This window comes from Mustela erminea, chromosome 17 (genome assembly GCF_009829155.1).
Source record: "Mustela erminea isolate mMusErm1 chromosome 17, mMusErm1.Pri, whole genome shotgun sequence".
Lineage (NCBI taxonomy): Eukaryota > Metazoa > Chordata > Mammalia > Carnivora > Mustelidae > Mustela > Mustela erminea.
Window position 1 is genome coordinate 40,984,822 of NC_045630.1, and position 19,813 is coordinate 41,004,634.

The window sequence follows — 19,813 nt, forward strand, 5'->3', positions numbered from 1 at the left end:
CCTTGGAGCCGGCTGTAGTTGGGACAGTTGGGACAGCTTCAGAACTGCAGGCAGAACTGAAGACATCCAGAGTTAGCCCAATCCCATCTTCCGCGCGGATATTGCAGAGTTAGTTGAGGGAGGGGGCAGCGGTGTAGCTTAATGACTCCGCTTCAGTCCGGGAGCTGGGAGTATGGAAGTCCTGTTTGTTTTCCCAGCTCTTGATTGCTGACAACAAAAAAAGCAAACTCTGCTGGCTTTTTTTTTTTTTTTTTTTTTTTTTTTTGCCGCGTTCCAAAACAGCGACTCTACATCTGGCTCTATGAGCCCTTCAGAAGTTTATCGCAGTTGCTCTGGGCCAGGGAGGGAACAATGCTAGGAAAAGTCACCGGTGCTCTTCCATCCTCGCCCCTTCCAGCGCGCAGGATGTGCGGGCAGGCGGGCCTGTGATCCCGGGACGCTTCCTGCCATCCCCTTGAGCGAACTTGAAAGGGCCGGGGAGGTGTTGAGAGCAGAGTACGAGCAGAGTTTGGGGTTGGTGCACGCCGCGGTGCGGGACAGGCGGCGCGCCTGCAGCACTCGGCCCCGGGGACCCTGACGTCGCCCGGCTGGGCTGGGGGAAAGGGGGTGGCGGCAAAACGTGCGTTGTACCTGTGGGGTCGCTTACCCTCCATGATCCTGGGGTCCCTCCAAGCCTCCAGGAAGGGCTGTGGAAGTACCCTGGGGGCTGTGGCCCCTGAGACTAACTTGAGGGTTGGCTGCTGGAGGAACCCGGTTGGCCCAAAGAGGCATTCTCGCCGGCGCCTGGGATTCCCGCGAAGGCAGGACGTGGGGGACACCCGCGCCGGGAGCCGGATCTCGGAACTCTCCGCCTCCAGCTGCGGAGAGGGTCTACCCTTTGGGCGCCCGTGAGGCCAGCGCGATCTTGGGTGCAAAAGGAAAGTTTCTGCTGCTCGTTCCGGCACGCGCGTTTCTGAGACTCGGGAAAAGACACTCAGAGAAACGCTGGATCAAGAAGTAGGGGAGGCAAGAATAAGGGTTCAGGGGCGGGGGACATGGGCAGGAAATGCCACAGTAATATTTTCCCTGTAAAGTTCGGGAGGGGCGATCTTGACACGATCTGCTGCCCCAAAGCAGAAAGTTAGCCCTCCGTTGTGGCCAGGGCTCAGGAGAAGCCGCCGGCTGCTCGATCAGCTCCGGGTTCGAAGACAGCGTGGGAAGGGCCAGGGCACTACTTCCCCCTAGGCCATGCGGCCTACACCCCGAGGGGAGCCCTTGGGGACTGGACCCCATTACCACGCTTGCTCTGGTCTCAGCGGGGGACGCGCCCTAGTCGCCCTAGTCCGATCAGAAAGAGGACCCGTCACTGGGTTTCGGGACAGCATAGCGCTTGCAACTTAGGGGGAATTTTTCCGCGTGCCTCTACGATCCTGGCTTTACAAGGCCCGGCCGTCCTCTTCACTTTCTTAAGACTGGGGCTTTTCTGCCCTAACGGATTCCGTTCTTCAAACGCCTACTTGAGTACAGCACCTGGGAAACTCTGAAAGGTGCCCCTGTCTTGCACAGCGGCGACTGTCTGCCCACACGGACCCTGTCTTTGTCCAAGAGGGTCTCCACGCCCAGCCCCGGTCTTTTAGGGGTTGGAATCCCGAGGTGGCACCGGATCCTCCTGCAGACGTTTGCCTCGCAGTGCCTCTTGGGTGCGAAGTTTAGACTTGACTTTGTTGGGAGAGTAAAAACAGTCAAGTACAGTTTTCCCCAAAACACGCCACAAAGCAATAGTTACAGGTTTGGGGGAGAGATGGGCTATAAACGAACTTCTCGACCCTTCAGTTCCCCCACAACCTCAGCTTCCCAAAACCCCGAGCGCGGCAGGCACCGCTGGGAGGACTGCGCTCAGCATCTCTTTACTTCTATCTTACGGAGCCCAGACACTAGCCTCTACGGGAACATCATTCACCGGGACCCCACCCCCATCCCCAAACTCTGGCTAACTCACTCGGGTTTAAGCCCCAGACCTCGGCTCTGTGGCTCGGGAGGAGAGGTCTCAAACTCAGCCGGTCGGTGCTCGGCCCTCAGCCTCCAAGTGGTGCAAGTGACCTCACCTCCCCACGGCCCTTTCCGGGGGCCTGCAGAATCCATAAAGAGAAAAAGAACATTATTTTTAAAAAGAATAAAGAAAAAGAACGAGTCATTGTCGAAGAGGCCACAGTATGGTGATGGAGTGGCCGGGAACTTTGGGGATGCGGTGGGGGCTCTTTTCTCTCTTTCCTTTTTGGTAAACAAATCAGAGGAAACTTCTGTCCGGCCGTCGGTTCCCCATCCCCCCCCCGCCCCGCCCCCTGCAAATGCCACTGATTAACTTAAACTCGACTCTGCTTTAGTGCGCCTGTGTGTAGCCGAGCGAGGGGCGAGAGGCGAGTGCACCCCGGGGTTTCACGGGAAGGTGCCCGGGCGGGTTAGAGTGCCCGGCTGCGCGGACCTGACCCTCACCGCAGGTACCCGCTGCGTCCGCCTTCCGAGACCTGGCCCCACGTGAGTATCAGGAAGGGACTAGATCAGGTATTATCTGGGGTCTCCTGGCCGCTGTCCTTCCTGTGCATAGTTTATCCATCTTTTGGCTGCAAAGGCGCCTTCGCGGGGCTGCGTCCGGCGGAAGGCGGTTACTCGATCCCCGCAGTGAGCCGCGCGGACCCACGGCCTGATTTCTGTTTAACTTTAACAGGGCGATCCCGAGGTGTTTATATTTTGCACTGATTATCGGAAACATGTGAAGTTTATCACAGGACTTTAATACTTTGCGACGAAACCAAACCCTCGTGGGTATCTTTTCCTTTTTCTCTCTCTGCCCGGCGTCCTCCCTCTTTTGCTTCTCTGTTTTTACAGGAGATTTCTGAGTGCGAAGAGATGAAAGTATCCAGAACAGGAGCCCTGTCAATACCGAGCTGAATGTTTCTATCAATCTAACAGATTTGCACGTAGGGAGCAGCAGGCTGTGGTTCAAGTGGGGCTGCTTCTGGAAAGCAGGTTTCTGGGGCTTCACGTTCTCCGTCAAGTGTTTGCAAATCGCTGTTGCTCTCCTGCTGAGCGACGTGTACTTACAGCAAACTTAGTTCAGGAGTGGGAGAATGTGTGTACGTGTTCCTCTCTCCTGGGCAAAGGTGACATTTTTGGATCTTAACTTCAGGAAGTTTAAAAAGTTCTAAATTGTTACTTTCTGCAATTCGTGTTTCTGTTCTGACGGGCTGCTTTGCAGTTATGAGCTGTGTTCAACAGTGGTCTGTTTAAAATTCTTAACAAAAGAAGTTGGAATTCTTTTTAAGCTAAAGTCTTTTAAAGTTAATTCTTTTTAAGTTAAAAAATAGGAAGGGCACGTTTGTGGAATCCAGAAGATCTTGTACTTTCATTGTATAGTTTTTCAGTACATCTGGAAGAAAAAAAACTTTTATTTTATATTTTACCTGCGATATTTGCCCACCAGTTACCAAAATGCTTTTCACTGCAGGATTAAAAACCTACCGAGTGAATTAATTAGCTATGTATATACATTTCTTTTGTTTCAGTGTCTCAGTTTAAAATGGTGAATTACTCCTATGATGAAGATCTTGAAGAGCTCTGTCCAGTGTGTGGGGATAAAGTGTCTGGATACCATTACGGGCTCCTCACCTGTGAAAGCTGCAAGGTTTGCTTACGCATTGCTACCTGACAAATATAAGGTTCAGAACCAAAATAAACCATTGGAATCCTTTTTAAAGCTAAATTAAGGCTGTCTTTTTTGGACTCAATTAAAAATGAGAGAAAGAGTTAGTCTTAGGGAGATGATTCTTTGAAATATGTGTTTGATTTAATTCCAAAGGCAAAAAAATTTATGCTGTTTAGAAAACTTTGCCAGTCTCATGGCTTTAAAATATTTTATTGTAGTAAAGTGATGTATCTGTAGAAAGACTTCTATTTCTAACAGTCCTAAATATTGATTTTGCTTGACTTATATATATTTAAAGCATCGTTGTTCTTGAGAGAGAACATGACAAAGTATTTCCCAAATATATTTTAACTTCAGAGTATTCTGTGCTGCAAGTCTAAGCATTTTTTATCCACAGATAAAAGTCTAAATTCTCAACTGCGTGATTTTACCCTGATTTATTCCAAAAACAATTTTTAAGATTTTTTGAAATTTATATCATAAAGAATCAGAAACTACATCTCAGTTTATAGTAAGTGTGGCTTTCGTAAATAAATTATATGACCTATTTAAATGCAAGAAATTTTAATACGTAAAATGTACTCTATTGTTCCTAATAATCTCAACCATACATCAAGAATTTATCTCAGACTTTTTTAATATATTCCCCGTCAACTTGATACTTTCTATTTTTCAACATTTTTTTGAGTAGAAAGCTCAGTTGCAAATACTTAAACCACTGCCAGGAAAGCCCTTTCATTCTTTATAACAAAGTAAGATTGTTTCACTTTATGGCTAGTAGAATAAACATAAAGAATGTACCATCTTGGTAAAGCTGGTACTGTATTATGAAGCTACAAAATTTGTTTTTGATGAATTCTTTTGGGTGCAGTATAAGAAAAACACACTGTGCTGAATGAAGTTCAGCTCTCTGTTACACATGCTTTTCTTTTCCATTAGTTTCACCTTTTTTTAAACAGAGTTCCCCAACTTGAATGTATTCCAGTGGAATTATGAACACTTCCCCATTTTACTCTTTAAATCCTTTTGCTTTTAACTGTCTAGTGCTGACATTTGTAGAAAATGTGGGGTTTTTTGCGATTCTGTTTTTCCACTGTTACTTTACCATAGTTTGCCACTAAAATTTTATCAGACTGCTTACAAACAGTGCAGATCTCCATGAGTACCTTATCTATAATATGGGGTTAATAAGAAAACAGATCTGCTTTTTCTTTCTTTCTTTATTTTATTATTATTATTTTTTAATACTGGTCCATATAGAATGTGTTTTTCTCTAACTGTTGAGATGAAATGATGTGTATCCAAATCTCCCTGAGATTTGATACAATTCTAGGAATAAACTCAGATGCTAGAAAAATCTCCACTTTGGCCGGGTGCTGTTTTGGAGGGTTGATCTTGTTAAAATGTGAAACAAATCACAGAACCACGGAAGGGCTCATTGGTTCAACAAAAAGATTTATTGGTGATTTCCTTAAAATGAAACAATGGAAGAGACGGGTGTTAGATTTTTTAATATGCCTCCCTATTTTCTCTGTCTTGTAGGGATTTTTTAAGCGAACAGTCCAAAATAATAAAAGGTACACATGCATAGAAAACCAGAACTGCCAAATTGATAAAACACAGAGAAAGCGTTGTCCTTACTGTCGATTTCAAAAATGTCTAAGTGTTGGAATGAAGCTAGAAGGTAAGTTTCTTCTAAAGACTACTGCCTGTTAAAACTCTCCAAGGACATAGGATTTAAAATAACACTGTACTTAAAATATGGTAACATTATTTTCCTAGACGTAACACCGTGGATAGTAATGTAAGATCTTTTTTATGTTTTGTCAGCAGAGAAGCCTGAGTGTCATTTAGACACTGGTGAAATCTACGAGGAAAAAAATTTAAATAATCGGGGTTCCCCTCCTACCTTTTTTTAGAGTTTGGGGAGCAGATGGATATGGTGCTAAAAAGGCCAGGTTATATGAACACAAGACTACAGTGATTCAACTGAGAGCAAGGTTTAAAAATTTGCAAAAATTAAAAAAAAAAATCAGGATGCTCTAGTAAACGTCTGATTTTAATCTTTTAAATTATTTACTTGTCACAATTGTTATGATTAATTTTGTGACTCCTGAGCAAGAGTTAAAGTTTTATTTTTTTAAAGATTTTTATTTATTTATTTAACAGACAGAGATCACAAGTAGGCAGAGAAGCAGGCAGAGAGAAAGGAGGAAGCAGGCTCCCAGCTGAGCAGAGAGCCCGATGCGGGCCTCGATCCCAGGACCCTGGGATCGTCACCTGAGCCGAAGGCAGAGGCTTTAACCCACTGAGCCACCCAGGTGCCCAAGAGTTAAAGTTTTAATTGTGCAATGGAGTTACTCATGTAGAGAGTATCATTTTGATAGTGTGGGAAAGCACATTTCTTTCTTTCTTTCTTTTTTTTAAGATAATGACGAAGGCTATGAAATGAAGTTGAAAAGTAGGAAATGTGAAAAATAATGAACTATTAAATCAGTAGCATTGGTTTGACAGGAATAAGATAGTGGCTCCCCAGAAACCAGGTTAGAGTTTATGTTTTGAGAGTAGAGCTGCTACTTAAAACAATGTCCAGATTGGCAGGGAAGAAAGTTAATATGTAGCCGCTGGAGATAGTGTGTAGTTCATGGGGTTTCTGTTTCTTAGCCTCCACAGATTAACGCTAGTGAAAATAAAGTAATAATAAAGGTTATGTGTCACTGTTAACGTGCCAGATACAGGAGTGCATTTTAATGATCAACAAGGCACAGGCTAGTTATGTGTGAAGCTTCCTTGTGATGAGGCCCTCGTACTTGATAAAAATGCTCCAAAGATTTCAAATAAACCTGCTGAGTTGCTCATAGATTCTTTTCCAATAGAAGTAGCCACTTTGATTATCATTAGAACTGTTAACTCTGTATTGCTTTTATTTTATTTATTTTTTAAGATTTTATTTATTACAGAGAGAGAGAGAGAGAGCAAGCATGGGCTGGGGGTGGGAGAAGCAGATTCCCTGCTGAGCAGAAAGCCCACTCTGGAGCTCAGTCCCAGGACCATGGGTTATGATGTAGGTGAAGGCAGATGCTTAACAGACTGAGCCACCCAAGCACCCCTCTGTATTGCTGTTAAGAAGAGATTAAGAGATCAAGAAAGAAATGCTCACTAATTTCTTTATTATCAATCACTTTATTATTTTTCAAACAGCAAAATATTGTGGGAGATGCATACTGTAGTATGAGACTCAAAAGATAAAATGTCAGTGAGTAAACGTTGTGGGATGCTTGGCTGGTTCAGTTGGTAGAACACACGACTCTTGATGTTGGGGGTCGGGAGTTCAAGCCTCAGGTTGGTCATGGAGCCTGCTTAAAAAAAAAAAAATAACACACACAAGTAAATGTTGTGGTTTCATATGATGTCATTTTCTTTCTTTCTTTTTTTTTAATGAAAGGAGAAGGTTGCATTTCTTTACCTTAAAAAGTATTACTAACTGTAAGTCACTGGTGGGGCGTAACCATACTTCTTTAGCAGTGATATGAGAAAGTGGAATATTCAATAAATTATCATCCAGATGGAAAATATGTGCAATATTCTAGATAACCTAGCATTCACAATGAATGTTTAATGCTATACTAATCCTAAGATAAAAAGTTCAAAAACCTAACCTCCAGCAATTTCAACAAGTCAGAAGCTATCAGGGGTCGCTGGTTTCTGTCTAATGGCCATTGGCCACTGTGGGCTTGGAGACAACTGCTAACTCACTTATTCCACATGGTCCCAGATTCCACACACCACTGTGATGGTAGACTGTCTTGACAGCTTCTGAAATGAATTTGCTTAATTATGTCCAGTTCTGCTTAAATTAAAAACAATAATGAGTGGTTATCTGATGTGTGTTCATCAAGTCCAGGTGAAAATAATTTTCAGGACGAGTATGTACCCTGTCCTTTGCAGCAAATTAGTCAAAACAACTTTGAGGGAGGAAGACACTGTAGGGGAAGATACAACAATTTAATGGAGAAAAGGGTTGATTTTTTAATTTTTTCCTCTTAGCAGTTTGGGTTTCTGCAAGAGAATTCCGACATAACTGGTGTAATAGAAACTGATACTCTTTCTTAGCAATCTATAGTATGCCCTGTAGGTAGCAAAAATGACAAAACCCTCACCGTCTATCAAAGGATTACTGTGTCCCTATGCATCCAAAATATTTTTTTCATGACAAACACTTAAAGAGGAAATAATTTTAAAAATGGCTTTTTTTAGTGGTGGAAGGGGCGGGAATTTTTGTGGGCTGTTGTAATGAAAACAGCCACCCACCTAAACACTAGATACCTGGAGATACAGAGAATGCTAATAATTTGCATCTTATTTATACCCTTACTCCATTTTTTTTTTTTTTTTAAATTTCCCCACAGCGGTAAGGGCTGACCGAATGCGCGGAGGAAGGAATAAATTTGGGCCAATGTACAAGAGAGACAGGGCCCTAAAGCAACAGAAAAAAGCACTCATCCGAGCCAATGGACTTAAGCTAGAAGCCATGTCTCAGGTGATCCAAGCAATGCCGTCTGAGCTCACCATCTCTTCTGCAATTCAGAACATGCATTCTGCCTCTAAAGGCCTACCTCTGAACCACGCTGCCTTGCCTCCTACAGACTATGACCGAAGTCCCTTCGTAACATCCCCCATCAGCATGACAATGCCCCCTCACGGCAGCCTGCAAGGTTACCAAACCTATGGTCATTTTCCCAGCCGGGCCATCAAGTCCGAGTACCCAGACCCCTACACCAGCTCACCAGAGTCGATCATGGGCTATTCCTACATGGATAGTTACCAGACCAGCTCCCCGGCAAGCATCCCACATCTGATAGTGGAACTTCTGAAGTGCGAGCCAGATGAGCCTCAAGTCCAGGCCAAAATCATGGCCTATTTGCAGCAAGAACAAGCTAACCGAAGCAAACATGAAAAGCTGAGTACGTTTGGGCTTATGTGCAAAATGGCTGATCAGACCCTTTTCTCCATTGTTGAGTGGGCCAGGAGTAGTATCTTCTTCAGAGAACTTAAGGTATGTCATGAGCTATTACATCTTAAAATCCTCCTTTTGAGAGAGACCTCACTCTGTTCCTGATGACTGTATATTCTTGGTGTTGAAAATAGGTTTTCCTTCCTTCTTCGTATGATTTACAGAGTAGAAGAATCTTATAACCTTGACGTCAAGACTTTCGCCGCTTAACGTGATGGGCCTTTATTCTGTGTAGCTCTTGATTTTGGGGGGCGGGGGTTGGCATTTCATGGAAAGTGTAGGACATTTGTTTTTATTTTTGTTTTTCTGAATAACAGAATGTCTTTACTTACTTCCTTTAACTCAGTTGGTTTATGGCTAGAAAATTTAAGTCAGTGTGAACTGGCATCTTGTGAACTTCTTAAAAATTCCAAATATAAGGCTTTTATCTTATAATGGTGCCAGTTTAAAAGAAAAAATGCCAGTGTTTAGTTGTGTTTAGACCCTAAAGAATGAAAATGATACCACTGGCTACTAGTGTCAAATAGGTATTTACTACCTGTTTACCTTGACATTAGGTTGGTAAAGCCTTTGTTTTCGGAGCAGATTCCAATAGGATGTTTACTGTCATTGGATGGGGATTGGGCAAATGGTGAGTGCTAGTCCACTTGGCTCAGGTTTAGTTCTCATAATCAGTGTCTGTCGTTGACTTTAATGGATTGGTACATTGTAAACACAGTACGTGTTTGTGTAAGGATCTCTGTTTAACTACATAATTATTTTATTTCCTGAGACTTAAGACTGAATTAATATGGGAGAGTGATACGGAAGTTCGGAATCCAAAAGTAGCTACCAAAGCACTTTTGGGAGTCAGTGGTTTCATTCTCTGTTTTAAGAGCAAAGGTGAATCCTGGAATTTGACTTCCCAGTCTGTTGCAAAATCAGTTTCTTCCTTTTACTGTCATGGGGCTAGACATGGCTGCTGAAGGACTGTGGTTTCTGAACACCTAGGACTTTTGGAGGAGATTGAAAACTCTTTGAGAGAAGGACAGTACCAAGCAGACTTTCAGTGTAAAGGGCGGCTGTTAAAAACTGTCTTTTTAGATGGAGCAGGGAATATGAAGGCTGTGTGCAAACGGGAAATAGTGCTTTTCATAGCAGTCTTTACTAAGCATTGCGATTTCTACAGGGAAACAAAAAAATGACCTGAGCAGATCCAAAGAAGTTGACAGAACACCACCACCAGGTTGTAAGCACTGTTGATGTATCCAACTCTTGACTCTCTTGTCCTTTATCTCTCCATTTAAAGAGGCCAGAAAGTGGAGATAGATCCTAAGTGCAGAGGACAAGCAGAATGCATTGAGTTAGCACAGTCTGGCCAGGTGTTTTCTGGGTATGTAACAACCACTCTGTGATAAAGGTTTTTCATGAAAAACAAAAACAAAGGAAACTTCCTGGTGTTCTTAAAGTCACAGCTTTGTTCTTCAGATGGCTGGTAAGGTATCTGAAATGAAAATGAAAATGATTATTTTTTTAAAGACTTTATTTATTTATTCGACACAGAGATCACAAGTAGGCAGAGGCAGGCAGAGAGAGAGAAGTGGGGAAGCAGTCTCCCTGCCGAGCAGAGAGCCCGGCGGGGCTTGATCCCAGGACCCTGAGATCATGACCTGAGCCAGAGGTAGAGGTTCAACCCACTGAGCCACCCGGGCACCCCAAAAATGATAATTTTAGATACAACACTAAGAAATGTAACAATGAGGAAAGCACGACCGACCTTTGCAGGCAGATGGACTTTCTTGGAGTTAGAGCTTTGTTTGCTATGACTTAATAACTGTCTTCGTAGGCAAGATATTAATCTCTAGGCTTAGTTTTCCCATTTGTTAAATTGTCCCTGTGGTGTTTATGTGCAGGGGTGGTATGGAGGGCATAACAGTACTTTCACTGAAGAGGTTTTGCAAGGAAGAAAGGAGACTACGTGGGGAAAATATATCTAGGACAGGGAGTCTGACATATATTTTATACTCAGTAAATTAGTGTTCTTTTACGATTACTGTGGTTTTATGACAAGCGTATGGAGGCATTGCATAATACTATCTGATACTCAGCATAAAAGCAAGAAGTTCTGCTTTCTTCCTAGTTTGACGTTGGGAAACGGTATTACCATGTATGTTACAGAGTAGACAGTAGTACAATTCTATAATAAACAGTCCTAACTACGACTAATTGAGGACATAAAATTTGCCAGACAGTAAGTTGGGTGTACGATGAATACAAAGTTGAGTAAGACGAAAAATACTTCCTCTCAAAGATTTTATAAGACCGTTTCACAGGGGCACCTGGGTGGCTCAGTGGGTTAAGCCTCTGCCTTCGGCTCGGGTTATGATGTCAGGGTCCTGAGATGGAGCCCCCCATCAGGCTCTCTGCTCAGCAGGGAGCCTGTTTCCCCCTATCTCTGCCTGCCTCTCTGCCTACTTGTGATCTCTCTCTGTCAAATAAATAAATAAAATCTTCCAAAAAAAAAAAGACAGTTTCATAAATACCTATTTAAAAAAGACAGCTGAAGTTGCATTTCACAAATCCACAGGGGAAGAAATCATGTATATCATTTACTTGTCAAAAAAGGAAACATTATGAAGGGAATATAGACAGCCACAGGTAGGATTTTAAGAGTGCTGAAAAAGCACTCTTCCTCTCCAGATTTCTTTTCCTACCCCTGCCGCTAAATTCTACAAGATTCTTTTATAGGGTGTGTGGTTTCATATTTGCCTGAAACACAAGTCCTTTGGGCATGGGGCATATTAAAGCATTATCAGTCATTTATACTGTTGTTTAACGTATTTATCAGTCTTTCATAAGAAGATGATTTGAAAAAAGGAAAAGGAAAGAAAATACAAACATTGGGGGTGTGGGCTTGCATTGAAAAGAGTAATTTAATGTAAGCATTTTTCAGAGAAGAAAAAGTAGAATTTAGAATAACTTGGGCAGTTTAAATACAGAGCTAGAAGGTGACTATTCACACTTGGAAGAATTCCTTTTCCTTTTGTTTATAAATTTGTCACAAAATAGAGCAGGATGTTGGAAGCCAACATTGAAACATGGGCATCACCATGTTATTTCTCCAGGACAGTGGCTTTCAAGTTTTTAAACTATGACCTGCAGAAAATTTTTATTTTACATTGGAACTTGGTGTACCAAAGCTCGCTCGCTCTCACACACACGAAACAAACCAGAGTTTGACTGGACATTACATGACCTTCTCCATGCTGTGCACTCTGATATTTTCTACTCTGTTCTGCTTTAATCTGATTTACTTCATGTTTTTAAAAATTTCTGGTCATCACCCACTGAATGATTACATGACCCACTGATGAGGCGTAACCTGCAGTTCAAGAAATGTTGCTCAGGGGAAGGTTCTGTAAGCCATCCATTGGGTCTTGCCTACACGGCATTGTTAAGTGCAAGTCCTGAAAAGTCCTCTTGCCTCTGGCATGGCCTCCAACACATCCCCAAAGCCTACAGCCCAGTCCTCACCCTATCTTCCTGCAAAAGTGGTAATTTTTAAATAGTCCTTTGGGAAGATCAATCCCCCCCTTTATATATTTATATATAATTTTTTTTAAAGATTTTATTTATTTATTTGATAGACAGCACAAGTAGGCAGAGAGGCAGGCAGAGAGAGGAAGGGGAGCAGGCTCCCTGCTGAGCAGAGAGCCCGATGCGGGGCTCGATGTGGGGCTCGATCCCAGGACCCTGGCATCATGACCCAAGCCAAAGGCAGAGGCTTAACCCACTGAGCCACCCAGGCGCTCCCCTTTAAACTTTGTATTTTTCTTGTTAAGTTCACAACAAATTACCCATCAAGTGGGGCAAATTGCTTATATCTCTATGACCCCAAGATGAAAACTCACATGTTTATTCCTGGAGAGTAATAGGATAATAAGGCAGTTTTGCAAATGACCCCTTGCTCACTATCCCAGGACAAGTTACATCCTCTACCATGTATAAAAGGAGAGAATACAGATTTCATTGGTTTACTGTTTAAGGGAACAGAAGAGCCAGAGGGAATTCGGTGGGTTGTTCTGTTTTTCTACAGGGCCACAAGATGCAAAAAAGATATTCTTGTTCCTGTTCAAAATAACTGTAATGAGGAAGGGGAAATTAACAACTCCCAACCTCACAGTTCATGTAATATCTCATAAATGGCAAAAGAAGAAAAAAGACCATATACTTATAGAAACTGTGCAGTTTCAGAGTTGGAAGAGGATTGGGGAAGAAGGGATGTGGGACTCCTAAATGAGCTGCTTGGTTTTTCTATACACCTGTAAGGGACAGTTCTAATTCCAATCCAAAATACTGGCATGAGAACTATGAAATTAATACTGTGAAACCAGTACCTTTCAAAACTGCACAGGTGCATCAAAAGATATTCCAGGCCTAGAAACCAGATTTTCCAGAGTTTGAAGACATGGTGGAGATCATTTGACCCACCTCTCACTTTGGCAGAAGAAGAAACCGAGGCAGGAGTGGACTTGAGACTTGCTCAGGATGATACAGCTAGCAGATGTCAGAATTGGGACTGGCAGACTCAGGTTCAGAAAAGCAGTACTTTGTACAGACCCCTCCCCACCCCCAAGACACACACACAAATAGGCAGTGTAACCTTTGACTCTGAAAACACAGGTCTTTGCCAGTGAAGCTAAAGCAAATCTCTAGGTTATCAGAAGTCCATCACTACCATCCAATTACCAAATCACTAATAATCAGTGAGACAGATTTTCTCTGAGCCCAGAAGACCCCTGGGGAGTGAATGAGTCACGTTAGAAAGCTACAATAATTCTTCCAGGCCTCTGGGATCTCATTCAGTAGAGTGGATCTACCAGCTAGCACTTCTGAGCAATGAAAGCATGTCCAGAACCTTCGTTCATACTTAACCCTCCACAGATAGTGGACTCTGCTGGGAGAATCTGGTTCAGCAACAACACATGGGCTGTGCTCAGCAGTTAAAATGGCTAAATACAGTTACATCCTGGGTTCTACTTGATGCCTGGCATGTTCAGCATGGGTTCCATTTTATGTACGTTTGTGAAAAGACAGAGAATACAAGATTACAGTCAGGTGCTAGAAGAGCCACTAATTATAAAAGGATTAGAAGTGTTTTCTGAGGTAATGTCCTAAATCCGACACACCTTCTAATCTTCAAACCCAATCTGTCATATGATGGCCGATACTCTGACTTTTTTCCTCTTGGTTTTTTGAAACTAAGAGCAAATTCAAGACCTCCTCTCGCTGCTGAAAGACCTGTCTTTGTGAGTCAAGAAGATTGTATGTTTTCTTTGTTATTTTTCTCTCATCTGGGTCTTAAATATCTCACAAACACAAGAGCAGTAAGAAACTAATTCCCACTTTGTTGAACAACTAATGAATCTGGAGGATCTATTTGATCTTCTAATGAGACCAGATGTCTTAAGAGGATTCTGGGAATGGATATATAAGAACTTGCCCTCGATGAATGATTCTGATACATGTAGGAATAAAAAAAAATCTAAATTAATCCTGACTGAAACACATAACTAGCATTTCTGTGGAAAATAGGTCTCAGAGACTCAGGGAGTTTGTGCCAAAGGAATTCAGCCATGCCGAAGCCAGTTTCTAAGCATGGTTTTGACTAAAGCGTGGAGGCTGGGGTAGGATTAAACCTTCCTTTTTCTCTTCCTTCTCCATCATAGAAGCTTTCTTTTCTTTTCTTTCTTTCTTTTTTTTAAAGATTTTATTTATTTATTTGACAGACAGAGATCACAGTAGGCAGAGGGGGTGGGGGAAGCAGGCTCCCTGCTGAGCAGAGAGCCCAATGTGGGGCTCAATTCAGATCATGACCTGAGCCAAAGGCAGAGACCTTAACCCACAGAGCCACCCAGGCGCCCTCATAGAAGCTTTTTGAGCAGAGTTTTATTTATTTATTTTGAACATTCTAGATCCTTTTCCCCAAGCCTTTGTTCACCTCTCATAACCAATATAGGTTTCTAGTCTGAGATTAAGTTGGATCTGCCCCATTTTCAAGCTGTAGTCTTCAGGAAGCTTACTTAGTCCTTTTCTCTGCGTGTGTGTGTGTGTGTGTGTGTGTGTGTTGGCGGGGAGTGAGGGGGGCAGTAGAGAAAGCACCTGTAGAGTGTCTCCCCACATTCCGCTGCTGTCCAGCCCCAGCATCCCCTCCACGTGCTCCCGTGGCTTCCCAGAGTTACAGCCAGCCATGTCATGTACCCTGGATGCAGAGTGGTCACTCTGGAAGGAGACTGTATGCAGGACACAAACTTCAGCGTGATTTCCATTCCAGAAGAGAGAGTTTTTTTCTGAGGGTAAATTAAAACATTTATTACCAATTCAGTTACTTCACAAGGTATCAGAATAAAGTAAATCGGCCCTACACAGGTTTGCAGGGAAATGAGAAATCCAGCCTTTCTTTCTTGCACCGGAGGTGGGCATAGAACTTTTCTTCTGACCTTAGGAACTGGAAGAGAATTGGCAAGTTTGACTTAGATGGGCTCTCAGGTCTCCTCAGGTGTCAGGCATCTGCTTCCAAAGATTTCTTCCAGGCAGACCTGGTCTGGTTGATGGTGTTGAGATTTCTGTTATTCCAGCTTCCCTTGTTCATACGTGTGCAGCGTAGGCTGCGTGCGTGCCTCTTACCAGTGAAGGAACCCATTATCTTCACCTGCTTGTTTCACGCTCCAGTGGATGAATCAGTCCACTCTTCTCAGTCAGTGCCATGACTGCTGTGGCTGGCTCTTTAGTTGGTCGCTGACAGTGTCCATCTGACTGCAGACACATGCGTTCTTTACCGTCCCTATTTTTTTTCTTTTTAAAGATTTTATTTGTTTATTTGACAGAGATCACAAGTAGGCATAGCAGCAGGTGGGGGGGGGGGCGGCGGGGAACAGGGGAGCAGGGAGAGAGGGAAGTAGGCTCCCAGCCGGACGTGGGGCTCCATCCCAGGACCCTGGGATCATGACCTGAGCCAAAGGCAGAGGCTTAACATTGAGCCACCCAGGTGCCCCTACCTTCCCTGTATTTTACAGGGATGTCATGAAAGTACACCAGGCACCTTGAAACTGCTCTGGGCTACTTCTTTTTATTAAGGTATAATTTCTATCTAAACTCACTCTGTAGTGTACAGTCGAATATAGAACAATCTATCACTTCCTCAAATTCTCCTGTGCTCCTGGATGGTCCAAGCCTCTCCCTGCTTAGCTTCTGTTTGTTTTTTTCCTTGTAGATTGTGGTTCCTTTTTTTTTTTTTTTTTTTTTTTTAAAGTCAGCTCTACACTCAACATGGGGCTCGAACTTACGACCCTGAGATCAAGAGTCACATTCTCTATTGACTGAACCAGCCAGGTGCCCCAGTATGTAGTTACTTTTTAAAAGTATTAACTTCTCTTTATTCTGTGAGTATACATCTATATAAGCCACAGACTCAGTTTAGACTCTAACTTCTTGAAGCCTGGTTTCAGTGTGGTGGGGTACTGGTCGCTTCTGTGCAAACACAGCCTCCATGGGAAGCCGGGATATTTGGTAGGAGTGTTAGTAGCGATGATTATAGCTTCATACTGGCTTTGCTTGTTCATACACCGATTTGCTTCCTGTTCCTATTCATCTGTTCGTTATCTCCTACAATCATGGGGAGAGCATGAGAATAGCCAACCACACCCATGAAATCCATGTTTAACTGGCTTGGCCATCATCAGGTGTTTGTGAGCAATGAGGATAGGAAGAAAATCGACACTTTTCTTGCTGTGCTCAAGGTCAGATGGTGAAGGGAGAAGTCCCTTGGGTGCTCCCTATTTGCCTGCTGTAGTACTGAGGGCTTTCAGGCCATTTTCTGGTTTGTTTAGGACAGCTCTGTAGAGTGAGGGTGATATAAAGGTCTCCCTTAGGTGCAAGAGCTTGAGTAAAGGCTTGGACTATTGCTGTCACACAGTATGTTTTTTATGGAGGGTATGTCCGTCCGATCTTCGTCATGCTTGGGGGTGCAGTGGCCCACAGAAACACTGAGTTACTTGATTAGTAAAAGTTTGCAGCCATTTTATTTTTATTTTCTTTTATTTTGGGGGGTGAAGATTGGGGGGGGAGGGAGAAAGAGAATCTTAAACAGGTTCCATACCCATTCTGGAGCCCAGTATGGGGCTCGATCTCACAACCCAGAGATCATGACCTAAGCCTAAATCAACAGTCAGATGCTTAACCAGCGGAGCCCGCCCCCCCACCAGGCACCCCGCAGCCTCCTTTTTTAATCAAACAGTCCCTTCAGTCAGTTAATCGGCTATTACCAGCAAAATTCATGAGGGTACTTGAATCAGTTTGGTTTCCAAGAAGAAGGGATAAAGGGGGGAGGGCAAAGATCTGGGAAAAACCTGGGGGAGGTAATTTACATCCAAAGCTTGGGGTAACATTAACGGGTGAGAGTTTAAGGAAGACTCAGGGTCACAGAAAGCACTTCCATTTTCCTTGACTAGAGTGTGGACAGTGGAGGATAATAATAGTTGCCATTTATTGAGCTTTACTGTGAGTCAGACAGTTGTTAAGTGCTTTACGTGTGTTCTCTTATTTAACACTCACCTGATCCCTGTGAGGCAGACATGATTATTCTGTGTATGCAGATGAGGATACCAAGACCTAGAGACCTACCCCAGGCCGCATAGTTCATGGTAGTAATGCTGTCATTGAAACAGAAAACGTAGGGGCGCCTGGGCGGCTCAGTCGGTTAAATGTCTGACTCTTGATTTCAGCTCAGGTGATGATCTCAGGGTTGCGGGATCGAGCCCCCCATTGGGCTTCATGCTCCACTGAGTCTGCTTGGGATTCTCTCTCCCTCGGGCCCCCCCCCCCCCCCCCTGCTCTCTCTTTCTCAAAAAAAAAAAAAAAAACAAAGTTTATGGAAGTCTTTGGTAAACTGTAAAGTATTTGATTGTTGCCATTTTTACTGTGCCCATATCTGTATATACTACGTTACAACAGGTCTTTTTTTTTTTTTTTAAAGATTTTATTTATTTATTTGACAGAGAGAAATCACAAGTAGTCAGAGAGGCAGGCATAGAGAGAGAGAGAGGGAAGCAGGCTCCCTGCCGAGCAGAGAGCCCGATGTGGGACTCGATCCCAGGACCCTGAGATCATGACCCGAGCCGAAGGCAGCGGCTTAACCCACTGAGCCACCCAGGCGCCCAACGTTACAACAGGTCTTAAAGGACCTCTGTTACCCTTAAACTGCATGGAGCAATTTACCTTAAATTGGCCCAAGAATATGTGTGATCCCTACTCCTGACAAGGGGCTTGAACTCAAAACCCCAAGATCAAGTCTCATGTTCCTCCAAGGAGGCCATCCAGGCGCCCCCCTTCTTTCTTCCCCTCCCCTACCCCCCACCCTTTTTTTTTTTTTTTTTTTTTTAAGAGGAGGACATCGTAGAAAAAGTACTGAGCAGTTTGGTACCATAGTATCAGAAGGGTGTCAGGGTTGCCACTGGCTGCAGAGGTCTTCCCGTGAGTCTTCATTTGTGACCCCTGACTGTAACTGGAGGGCGTGTAGCAGTGTGGTGCTCCCAATGGGGGAATACCTGGGTAGGCCTTCTCCACCGCGCTCCCGCCCCTCCCGTGTCCAGCAGGAGCTCTGACTGCACACTTGCTAGAAGCAGGTTCATTCGTCTGCCTGCTCGGAAGCAGCTGCGTGCCTGCTCTCAGGGGGTCCCCAGGGTCCCTGCTCACTGCATCACCTGCCCTCGCCCAGCGGGGTGCACAGATCGCTCAGGGGTCTCATGGTAAGTCTGCTAGTGTTCCTCATTGTTGGGGAGCTGGAGCTCCCCCAGCCCCTGAGCCTGCTGGGTCCCTCTCTCATGCGGCATCCACTGTCAGACAAAGTCAGGTAATGGGTAAAAAAAAACCTCTGAAAACATGACTCATGTGTGACGCCCCTTAACACACTTTTGAAGGACTTTGCCCTCTGAACCTAGGAGGTAAAATAGGTCTTTTTATTTTCCAAGGTAAGTGAAGAATGACTTCGCTCTGACTTATTCTTCCACGGCTTGGAAGTAGATCATACAAATCTTGGAGGGCTCAACATCCATTTGCAGAATGGCTGCATAGAAATGGGGCATTTAAGCTATTCTTCACTTTAAAGACATTAATCTCTAACCCAAGAACACCACCCACGCTCAGGAACGACAACGTGCAGTGCCTCAGCTAATCCAGCCGCTGGGTCTTTCCTGAATGACTGGCACCAAAAACCCAATTCCGTCTGCACTTCTGTGTCATCCAGGCACCGGGCTGAGCTCAGGCTGCCGGTGGCGTGGGGGGTCCTGGCCGGCCTCTCTGCAGACTCTCTGACCTTCTGTGTCCATGTCTTTGTTCTCCATTCCCCTCCACTTCCACCTCCCTTTCCTTTCTGTCCAGACTCCCTTCCTCTTTTCCTTTTTAAAGATTTTATTCATTTATTTGAGAGAGAGAGAACAAGAGAGAGAGCGCAAAATGGGGAGGGTCAGAGGGAGAGGGACAAAGAAGCAGGCGCTCCAGTGAGCTGGGAGCTTCAGTCGGGACTTGATCCCAGGAATTCAGGATCACGATCGGGTGACCTCTCTCTTACTCAACTTAACTTTTCTTCCTTCTCTTCTTATGCCTCTGGCTGCTCATGTGCCTGTAGGCATCACAGTAATGCCCCCCCCCCCCCCCGCGCCCTTATCCGCATGGGATTCGTTTCAAGACTCCCAGTGGATGCCTATAACTCCAGATGGGACTGAACCCTAAGCATTACTATTTTTTCCTACATACACATACCTATGATAAAATATAATTCGTAAATTAGGCACAGTAAGAGATTGACAACAACTAACAGTAAAAGAACAGTGCTAACAAGATACTGTCCTAAGTTTTGTGACCGTGGTCTCTAACCGTGATCTCTTACTGTATTGTACCCACCATTCTTACTGTGATGGAGAGGATGAAAGAGGCCTAGGTGATGAGATGGAGTGAGGGGAATGGCGTAGGCATCGTAACGTGGTGGACACTGGGGAGGGCAAAACTGTGGTTGGAAGGGAACTACTGTATGTGGTACAGCATTGTGGCTCAGAGACCGCATGGTTACTAACCCCCTGTCC

General features: G+C 44.1%; 1 protein-coding gene across 8 annotated transcripts in view; it reads left to right on the forward strand.

Annotated features, from left to right (window-relative positions):
* Positions 1-19,813, forward strand: part of NR5A2 (nuclear receptor subfamily 5 group A member 2) — a 151,091-nt gene that overhangs the window by 26,397 nt on the left and 104,881 nt on the right. For 3 of the 8 annotated variants that reach the window (XM_032318689.1, XM_032318691.1, XM_032318690.1), the window contains 3 exons: positions 3,543-3,661; positions 5,225-5,366; positions 8,092-8,738. In XM_032318689.1, coding sequence (XP_032174580.1) covers positions 3,543-3,661; positions 5,225-5,366; positions 8,092-8,738 — 908 coding nt within the window. Of the gene's footprint in view, positions 1-421; positions 997-2,352; positions 2,515-2,579; positions 2,799-3,542; positions 3,662-5,224; positions 5,367-8,091; positions 8,739-19,813 lie in introns of those variants that run through there. The other 5 variants (XM_032318694.1, XM_032318692.1, XM_032318696.1 and 2 more) reach the window with 5 other exon arrangements.